The sequence below is a fragment of the Buceros rhinoceros genome, unplaced genomic scaffold (genome assembly GCF_000710305.1).
Source record: "Buceros rhinoceros silvestris isolate BGI_N320 unplaced genomic scaffold, ASM71030v1 scaffold22077, whole genome shotgun sequence".
Lineage (NCBI taxonomy): Eukaryota > Metazoa > Chordata > Aves > Bucerotiformes > Bucerotidae > Buceros > Buceros rhinoceros.
Window position 1 is genome coordinate 3,852 of NW_010423102.1, and position 9,501 is coordinate 13,352.

A 9,501-nucleotide genomic window follows, 5' to 3' on the forward strand; every position below is an offset into this window, starting at 1 on the left:
CCACCACTGCCGTGGCCAGCGTGGGCCATCCCTGTTCATCCCCAACGGGACAGAAACGGCTCCTCAGGGACAACCTCAACCTCCACTGGGGCAACTGGAGGCCAGTTCCTCTCCTCCTGTCACTTGTTCCTGGGGAGAAGAGACCAACCCTCTCCTCGCTGCACCCTCCTGTCAGGGAGTTGTCAGAGCCAGAAGGTCTCCCCGGAGCCTCCTTTGCTCCAGGCTCAACCCCCCCAGGTCCCTCAGCCGCTCCTCAGCACATTGTGCTCCAGACCCTGCACCAGCTCCATGGTCCTTCTCTGGACACACTCCAGCCCCTCAATGTCCTTCTGGCAGTGAGGGGCCCAAAACCGGACACAGTATTCAAGGGGTGGCCTCACCAGTGCTCAGTATAAGGGGACGATCCCTGCCCTGGTCCTGCTGGCCACACCAGTGCTGGTAGAAGCCAGAGATACTACGTCAGAGAGCAGCGTAGGGCCATAGCACAACTTGCTAGCAAAGCTGGTTGGACCCAGCGAGATGGGGAAATATTGGAGAAGCCCACGACATCACTGCTCCCCTCTGCCCCTTTGTCAGGGTGCTCGCTGGCGTCTCTCCACAGGCCAAGAGCTGGGCACTCCCAGCGGAAAGCACAAAGACACCCATGAACAAGCCCTGGCACAGCAACATGTGTGCGGGTATGGGAGGGGATGTGCAGGATGCACCGTCTGCTCGTTGCTCTCCCAGTCCGCAAAGCATCGAGCATGGTAAGGAAATGGGGCACCATCTCTGGTGGCACTGCAGGGAAGGAGCCAGGGAGCAGGCGCTTCAGTAGCATGAGGCTGACAAAATCCATCACGTGGAAGAAGAAATGGACCAAGAATCGTGGAACTGGTGGAGAGTGGCCAAAAATATTTTCATTAGGGGGAAAAAAAACAACCAACCCACAAAAACACTCACTCCAAGCGTGACTCCTGATTGTCTCCCCACTGCACACAGCTCACCATCATTTTAAGAAGAGAGCATCCTCCAAATTTGTCATGAGTGCAGCAAAATAGAATTATTTTAGTGAAAATGTCTATCTAGTTGACGCAGAAATGAATTGGCCACTGAAATTTAAAAAAAAAAAGTTGGGGAGTGAAAGAAAAGACGAAGCATTTAATCAGCTCTGCAGGAAAATGTCTATTTTGATGAAAAAGCTATGTTTTATTTTAAAAATTAACAGGGAAACACTTCAGCTGCCTCTACTGCAAGAGCTACGTCCTGATCTGGGAGACAGGGAACTTGAAAGTGTTCTGCATGCGCATCAGCAGGTCTGAACTTCATCTTTGAACTTCAAACAAAGACAAAATAGAGTCTTACAGCTTTGCTTCTTCATTTTAAATTGGATTTTCTCTGCTTAGGCTCTTTAAGTCAGAAGTAAATCTTAACTGTAAAACTTCTATTCAAAGTTTTTCCCTCCTCCAACGAAAAACAGCAGGCAGGATTAATTTTTAAGAAAGTTGTTTTTCTTTTTTTCAAAAAATTCAATAAAACAAATTCTAGAGCAGAGCTGAGTTTCTCCCAAGAGCCCCCAGATTAAATAAGAGTCACATTTAATTAATGCTGCATGCAACAGCCCGAGGAGACTGTCAGATCCACAGCTCGGCTTTCAAACAGATGGAGCATCTGGACAACCCCGAGGAACCTTGCCCTTCAAATGCATTTTTGTGCCACAACTTGCCTTGTCACAACTCGCGGTGGCCACGCGCTCGGCAGCGTTACTCACGTTCATCACGGAGTTGATCTCGGCCACGGCCTCGTCGTCGGTGGGGAACTGGTAGATCTGCACGCCGTTGCTGACCAGCTCGCTCATTATCTTGATCTTGAACTTGTGCAGCTCGCTCTTGGAGATGGTGTCTGCTTTGGCGATGATCGGGATGATGTTCACCTACAGCAGAAGGACGAACACCCAGCTGAGCAGCAGTCGGGGGAGAAGCTTGGTCAGGAGCGTGGGTGCCCGCAGCGTGACCCAGGTCCTACCCCGGTGGCTGCTTTACATTTCATAATGCCACCAAGGTGTGCCGTTCTGCATGTGAACTGCGGTGCAAGCCCAGCCGAACACTAGAGGGAAGAGTTTTCCAGGACTAACGTGGCTACAAGACTTCCAGATAAACCAGATGCCCTGCGATAAACACACGACGAGCAGATCAAAGCCGCTGAGCTCGCCGATGTGTTTTGTTAGACACGCTGAGGGAGGCAGAGACAGCGCAACTGTCACATCTCCAGCGATCGCCCATCACTCCTGGCTGTGCTGACAAAATGGTTTAGAAGACAAGCACAAGGATGAGACGCTGCAGCGAGCTGATGTGAAGCACTCCCGTGCTTAAGCAGGAAGAGCAGGGACTTGAGCAGGGACTTGGATGCTTCTGCAGCCACTGCAGGTCCTTCCCGAGGACTCCCTGAGCCTCTCTGCGAGGATCATGCCCCAGGTGTGCTGTGCAGATTATACGGACTCCCCAGGAAAGGGGTAGGGCCCGCACAGCAGACAGGACATCAGTGCTCATGCTGTGGCTGCTCAGCTTTGGTTTCACATCAGCACTCACCGAGCACAATGCCCCGCACAGCTTCATCAAGCCAGGCTGCAAAGCCACCCACGAGGTCCCCCCGTGCCCAGTACCTACCGAGATCAAGCACTAACGAGGCCACATCCCGCAGCCTTCAGGAGGGCTGTGGTTCATGATGGCCTCGTACTTGGGAGAGCTACAGCGGGGCAGGATCTGCCACAGGAACCTCTATTAGATAATGCTGCTACGCCCAGCAAAGCCAAGTGCAAACCACTGCTTAAACAACCACTTGCCATCTCCGGCCCATTGCTCTCCAGGGCAGGGCTGCGGTTTAGATCAATAAATCACCTTCTTAACTGATACAGATGCAATTTCTCTTATTTATCTCCTCCTTTCCCTGGGTTAAACCCCATGGAAAGCCAGCCCCTTCCAGGTCACACCCAATTCCCACCTACCAGCCAGGCAGCCACCTCTCACCCACCCACAACCAGTTCTGAAGATGCTTCCAGCTCTCCGGCCGTAATTGAACACTCGAGACAAGGGCCAGCCATGAGCTCACCAAACCAGTATTGTGTTACAGTGCAATGGAAAAGGCTGTTTACAAAGCAGCGCTACCCAGAAGGGATTTTGTAAACTTAACACTAAAAGCAAGGTTCAGCTTTGAAATCATCTCCCAAACCCAGAAGCCTGCCCGATCCCCGATGCCACGCCACTGGTGTGCTAAAGGAATGGTGTAACCGAGCTGGGTTCCTACAAACCCCTGGTTAAACTAGTCTTGGAGGCTGAGCCAGCAGAGGACTGCCTCTGAGGGACCGTTCACCTCCATGGGTTGCATTCTCCAGCTGGACACCAGGGGCCACCAGCCACACGAAGCTCTCCATGGGGAAGGCCAAGTTTGGGTGTGCTCACACGGCTGCAGGTGTGAACCAGTGCATGTCACCGCTCTGTCAGCCACGGGAACCCGTCGCTGTCACCAGTCTGGAGCAGACAAAGCTGCCTGGGGTTTGCCAACACCCCGCGTCACTCTGCACACATGCAGACACATGTGGTTCATGTGTACCAGGAAAGGGGGACAGCACCGTCACGCACAACCCTTCAGGAGTGCCTGGAAAGCACCTGGATGTCCTGGAATGACACCGATGCAGAAAGGCAACAGCAACCCAGCACCCAGAAAAGATCAACTGTCTCTACTTGCTTATTCATTTCCATGTGCCTGCTTGTGCGAGGCCACCACACCGCGATATCCAAGATGTTCTTGCACTGGCGTAAAAAGGGCGATGAGAGCAAAGGGATAAAATTACCTCAGAGAGGACTATTCAAGTGGAAGTCCAGAAACACAAAAAGCTTGTGTGTGCACAAAGCTCCCATCTCTGCACAAGCACAAAGGATTTATTTTGGTACTACCCCGGGACCACCTGAAAGGCAGCCACAGGGAGATGGGAAAAGCAGGGACTGCAGAAGGAAGGGAAAAGTTTTGTGGGACCACCAGCACCAAGAGTAATCGTGCAAAAGCTTTCCTACAAACATATTTCTGGGAACATGTAATGCTGGCGCTGCACCAAGAGACAAGAGTTTATTAAGGGGAAGTTTCTGGATTCCTGATGAAGTCAGTTAACAGCCACCATGGTTCCAGACAGCCCACTGCTCTGGACAGGGGCCAAGGGAAAACAGGCCGACAGCCCCAGGCGGCCCGGGCAGGCAGCAGGACTCCGCGAGGGACGATGCTACCCACCAGGAAAGTCCAATAGTGCTGGAGAAGAGAGATGCCCTCAGTGTAACCCAGGGATCTCCAGTTACTGGGGGTCACTGCTGCTTTGCCTGCCCCCACTGTAGACTGACCCACATCTGCCATCCAAACAGAACCGCCTTGCTGCTAAAATACCGCTCTGAAAGGTAGATGTCGCTGCCACTAGTGACCTTTGAAGCCTCCTGCAGCTCCCTGGAACCCAGCTGGAACAACCAAAAGTGTGTCAGAAACCTTCACCGAGCTGCAGGAGTATCAGCGGTAGCTGGTTAAGTAACCCACAGCCCCCTAAGGCACAACAGCTTGTGCACTCAGAAATAACCCCAGCTAGACCCTCTCATGACCCACTTACAGGACTCCTATGACCTTGAGAACTTCTCACCATATTTACATTTTCAGAATGTAATGTGTTCTCCCATCCAGGTCAACTGGCACTACCGGCAGTGACAGTGATGGACGCTCTAGATGTCACACAGCCAGCTGGAAAATGGGGGTTTCACCTGACTTTTTTCAGGAACGACGGTAACCTCAGTAACGCTCCAGAGCGGACAAAGCTTTACCAGAGTCCTAAAAATGGCTCAGCTGACAGGCAGCTTACTCCAGCACTTGTGTGGAAGGAACAAACCCTTCCACATGACAATGAATATTCACAGAAGCATCAGCACTTCCAGAAGTAGGGACCGCAGTCTCCAACCCTTACCTTGCTATCTAACTTCTTCATTGTCACCAGGTCCAGGGACTTGAGCGAGTGCCCGGTGGGGGTGATGAAGTACAGGCAGACATGGATCCTCGTGTCATGGTAGTTGAAGAGAGATCGGCGGATCTTCAGCTCTTCTTGCAAATAGTTTTCAAACTGCGTATCAATGTACTCCACAATCGGCCTGTAACTAAAACCATACCATGAGCAAACCAGATACTGGGGCTCAGTTAAAACACTTTGAAGGCTTAAGGAAGTCTCCTTAGTTATAAGACTCAAACAATTCCGCCTCACAACAGGAAAAGCATAGCATTTACAGGCAGACCCTGTAATCCAAAGGTTGCTGGAGTCTCCTGAGCCTGCACTGCAAAGTGGAGCATGGAAAGATGACAACTTCCCCAGATTAAACTCTGCCCAGATCTCAGGGCTGAGCCATCTGGCTGTAGCAATGCAACCTGACCAAGCAGAGACCTTGGAGTCCCAGAAAGCCTTTACCTGGGGCTTGAGCAAGACGTCTGTGTAATTAAATGAGACAGATCCAGAGACACTGATCACTGCCAGGACAGATAATTCCTAACCCTGCACTGAGGACAGCTTGTTAACTGCTCACGCTGCTGGAGGGCACCACTCTCTGCTGGGAAGACCTCCTGTGACCTCTCTTTTTGGCTCTTCACCCAACTCCCTCTACGCTCACTCTCCAGAACCAGAGCTACTCCGTTCACCGCCACACAGACACCTCCTCTGCCACGCTGCAAGCAGGACTGCCAGCAGCCCACGCTTGAGCAGCAGAGGCAGGCCCAGAAACGCCAAGCAGATGGCACGAGACCTGCCTTTCGTCTTTATTTATCTGATCCCCAAACCCGACTGCATCCACAATTGTCAGCTTCAGGTGGACGTTGCTCTCCTGCAGGTCGTAGGTCCGTGGCCGCAAGCGAACCGCGCTCTCATAGTGACTGGCCTCCTCCGTCTCAAACGTGGTATTGAAGAGAGTGTTCATTAGAGTGGATTTCCCAATGCCGGTCTCACCTAGGAAGGAGAAATCATCAGCTTGCTGGAGCATGATTTTGTCACAGGGACTTCAAAGAGCATTAATTACAGAGCAGAACTAAATTATGCTACAGATTGCTTGTGGACAGACATGTAATTGTCACAAAGGTAACTGCATTCCAGAAGGCCACCCATGCTCAAAGCAACGCTAACTCGGAGCACGCTGGTCTCATCTCCCCAGCCAGGACCGCACAGCATAGCAACCCTCACCAGTTCCTTTCTGTGCTCCTGGACTTTGCTTGGAGTCCCGCACCAGAGCCACTGGGAGAGTACTGGGAGAGTCTTTTGACTCTTCAGATGAGGAGGAGTAAACCTCAGCTGCTCCTGCTGACACAGACAATGTGGGTCAGTCACTGGCTGCCCCAAAGACAGCAAGAGCTCCAGGTAACACCAGATCAGCACGAAGCGATGCTTGCTGTGCTGTGGAGGGGACGGGGAGGTCTAACAGTGAGGTTCCTTCTCACTCCATTCTGTGAGATTCCCAGCTTTAAGAGGCTTCTCTACCACTTCCTCTCTTTGCTCTATCTTGCCATTAAAGCCTCTGGGGACCTGCCTTTTTTGAGAGTGGAGACCCCTGTGAGGAGGGAATCTGGGGCCCTATTTCAGGCAGAAAGCTCTGGACCTGCCAGGACAACTTGCCTTCAGACTGAAAAGCTCTTTTCACAGCAGAAAAGATGCTGGATGAAGGTTCCAGGATTTCAGAGTACAGCTGAACTTTGGTCTGTCTGGAAACCTTAGAGCAGCTTGTCCCTCTTCCACAGCCTCAACCCTCTAATCCCACACGTCCCATTAACCGGTCAAAGGACCAGTGCCCATCCTGCTACAACCCTTTGCCCGGCCATCCACACAACAGCTACACCAGAGTCAGCTCTGTGGCTCATTTGCTCTGCGATCTGAAGGGCACAGCAAGCTCAGTGAGCTGCTGGGATCTGGGTCAGTACACACACACTGTCCAAGACAGCCCCATTCTGCGCAGACAGAGAGGACAGGGCCACCTGTACAGCAAACGGAACGGGCCAAACTGGAGGAAATAAGCAACAAACTCTTCCGTCACATCAGGCATGAGCTTCCACAGGCATCCAAACAATCTCAGCAAGACAGCAGCTGTCAGAGGGAGCAAGAGGTGCTGCCTTGCCCTGAAGAGCTCCAGCTGCACAGGGAGCTCTCACAACCCAGCCAGTTTCATCTCAGACTGCTCTTGATTTCTCGAGTTTCCCTGTAGTTTTTCTGCTTCCTTCAGTGCTGCCCTGTTGCCCTGTGATTCTTCACGCCTGATGAGCCAAGGGGGGACAAGAACACTGTTTAGGGGAAAACAAAGTGAAACCAGTACCAAGATGCCACAGAGCATCTGTGACACAGGGGCCAAAGCACGACAGTGTTTACAGAGGCCACGTTCCACGGTGTATTTTCACTACAGACCTGAGCAGAGCCCTGTTCTGGAGCACTGGAGCAGGGCACTTCCCAGGCATCTTCACCTTTCCAGCAGCAGAAAAAAATTCTGCCTACTTGAACCTCTTGAGACATGCAGAAGGAGAGAATAGGGAGTCAAGAGGTGATGGCAGAGAAACTTGGTAGGGGGAGAACAGTAGGGGCAAGATCAGGAGCAGTTTCCCATGTGTAGCCCCCTGTTCCAACAGCCACTGAAGGACACCTGGGACGCATCACAAACCATGCTCCAGTCCAGAATATTTGTCTCAGAGGCTGTCTGTGAGCCAGAAAGGCTTTGAACTGCAGCTCCTGGTAACTAAACGAGACTCTGATATCTTCCAGATTGGCCTACAAAGGGGCCCCATTTAAGCTCCTCATTCACTACACACAATCCTCCTGGCCAAGGGAGCGCAGAGAGGCAACATCCACGGAAACAGCTTTCTGCTCCCCGCTCATTCCCCATGCAGCTACAGCTTTGGCAGAGACAGCCTTGTGCTGAGTGCAGCCTCTCGCTGAACCCTTGCTGAACCTCCGAGGAGCCCTGCAGTGGACACGCCGATCGTAGAGCAAGTTTCTGTTGGAAGGAGGTGCCATGCCTGCTCCCAAAGGTTTTGGGCTTTTTCCTTCTTCAAGCACAGCCATAAAACACCACACTGTGCTCAGAGCAGGGCAGCGGTACCTACAGCTTCCTACCAGCCGTGGGAAGAGTTGTGTAAGGAAATACAACCAGCCTGGTGCTCTAGATTGCACTGAAAGGACAGTCTTGTGGAGAACTCACTCCCGATGTGAGCCACGACCTCCTCTTCAGTTGTGGGCACAGCTGGGAGCAGGAACAGGGTGTTTTTCTTCTTGTTCAAAAGAAATGCAGTATTTTTTCCCAATGTTTCACACATGCTATGGCCAGATGGGAATGCGGGAGTATCCGTTCCGGTGTCAGGGTCTCGCTGCACAGCCTACACAAAGCCACGGTCTCTTCAGGCAGACGGAGCGCCAGGCAGAGAGCTGCTGGGGCTGCATGTAATTCTGCTGCTCTGGTGGGTAACAGTAACTCGGACCTCACACACCATATGAGAACCAACCAAAGGGAAGATAATGCTCATCCCGTCACTGGAAGGAACTTGTTTCTAATACTTCAGCCAGCGTTGCCTGCTAGGTCACGTCAACACCAAATTTAAAACCAAGAATATAACAAGGTTATTTTAAAGTCAGCCTCTTGCACCTACTCACAATCATCGTGGGCCAACACAATAAAACAGGAGGCATTACTTTCAGAGAGGCCCTCGAGAATACTTTACAGTCGATAAAGCAGGAACACTCCCTGTCCTTCCTAGTGCAGCTTTCCCCAAAACTCTCTAATTTCAGGCAATGAGTCTCCAACAATCACTTGTGGAAGTCACTCCTCAGAAGCATCAAGCTCCACAGAGCTCAAGTTCACTGAATGTAAAACATATTTTTTAAAAGAACTGGACATTTCCGAATTGCTTAAAGTCACTGCCAACATCCATGGCACACCAGGACACACACGAAATCCTGGTACCCAACCCCACCGCACCGCCGGCTCGACCCACGCCTGCTTGCAGAGGCCCGTGCTCACCCACACAGAGGATGTTGAAGCTGAAGCCTTGTGTGACAGACTTGCTGACCAGCTGATCGGGGAGACTGTCGAAGCCCACATGGCCGCCCAGGGAAAGGTTCCTCTTCTCTTCATTCTGCTAGGAAGAGGGAGGTGGATTAGCAAAACTGCATTGAGACGGCAAGTCAGAGACGTGAGAGGAACCACCAAGCCCAAGAAAGAACCAACAAAACAGAAAAGAGAGGGGAAAATCCTGACCTTAGCAGGGAATTGGGAGAACTAAGCTACAAAGGGAAGAAAACCCTAGCACAAGCTCCTGCTACACACAGCTGGGAGGTTAGCCAAGCAGAACCCACCACCCGGGCTTTTAGCACTCATTCCTCCTCGCCCTTCTTTATTTTATTTTCTTAAACCCTCCACCCTTAAACCCAAGACTTCCGCTTGTCAGACTCTGCATTTTCCACAAGATTCCACTTGATCTCTTTCC

General features: G+C 51.7%; 1 protein-coding gene across 1 annotated transcript in view; it reads right to left on the reverse strand.

Moving 5' to 3' along the window:
- Positions 1 to 9,145, reverse strand: part of SEPT14 (septin 14) — an 11,602-nt gene extending 2,457 nt beyond the window's left edge. Inside the window, exons 1-4 of the mRNA XM_010140318.1 lie at positions 9,036 to 9,145; positions 5,797 to 5,992; positions 4,970 to 5,156; positions 1,748 to 1,909 (exon numbers count right to left, since the gene is read on the reverse strand). Of these exons, the coding sequence (XP_010138620.1) occupies positions 1,748 to 1,909; positions 4,970 to 5,156; positions 5,797 to 5,963 (516 nt within the window). The 5' untranslated portion in view covers positions 5,964 to 5,992; positions 9,036 to 9,145. The remainder of the gene's footprint in view (positions 1 to 1,747; positions 1,910 to 4,969; positions 5,157 to 5,796; positions 5,993 to 9,035) is intronic.
- Positions 9,146 to 9,501: the final 356 nt, after the last annotated feature.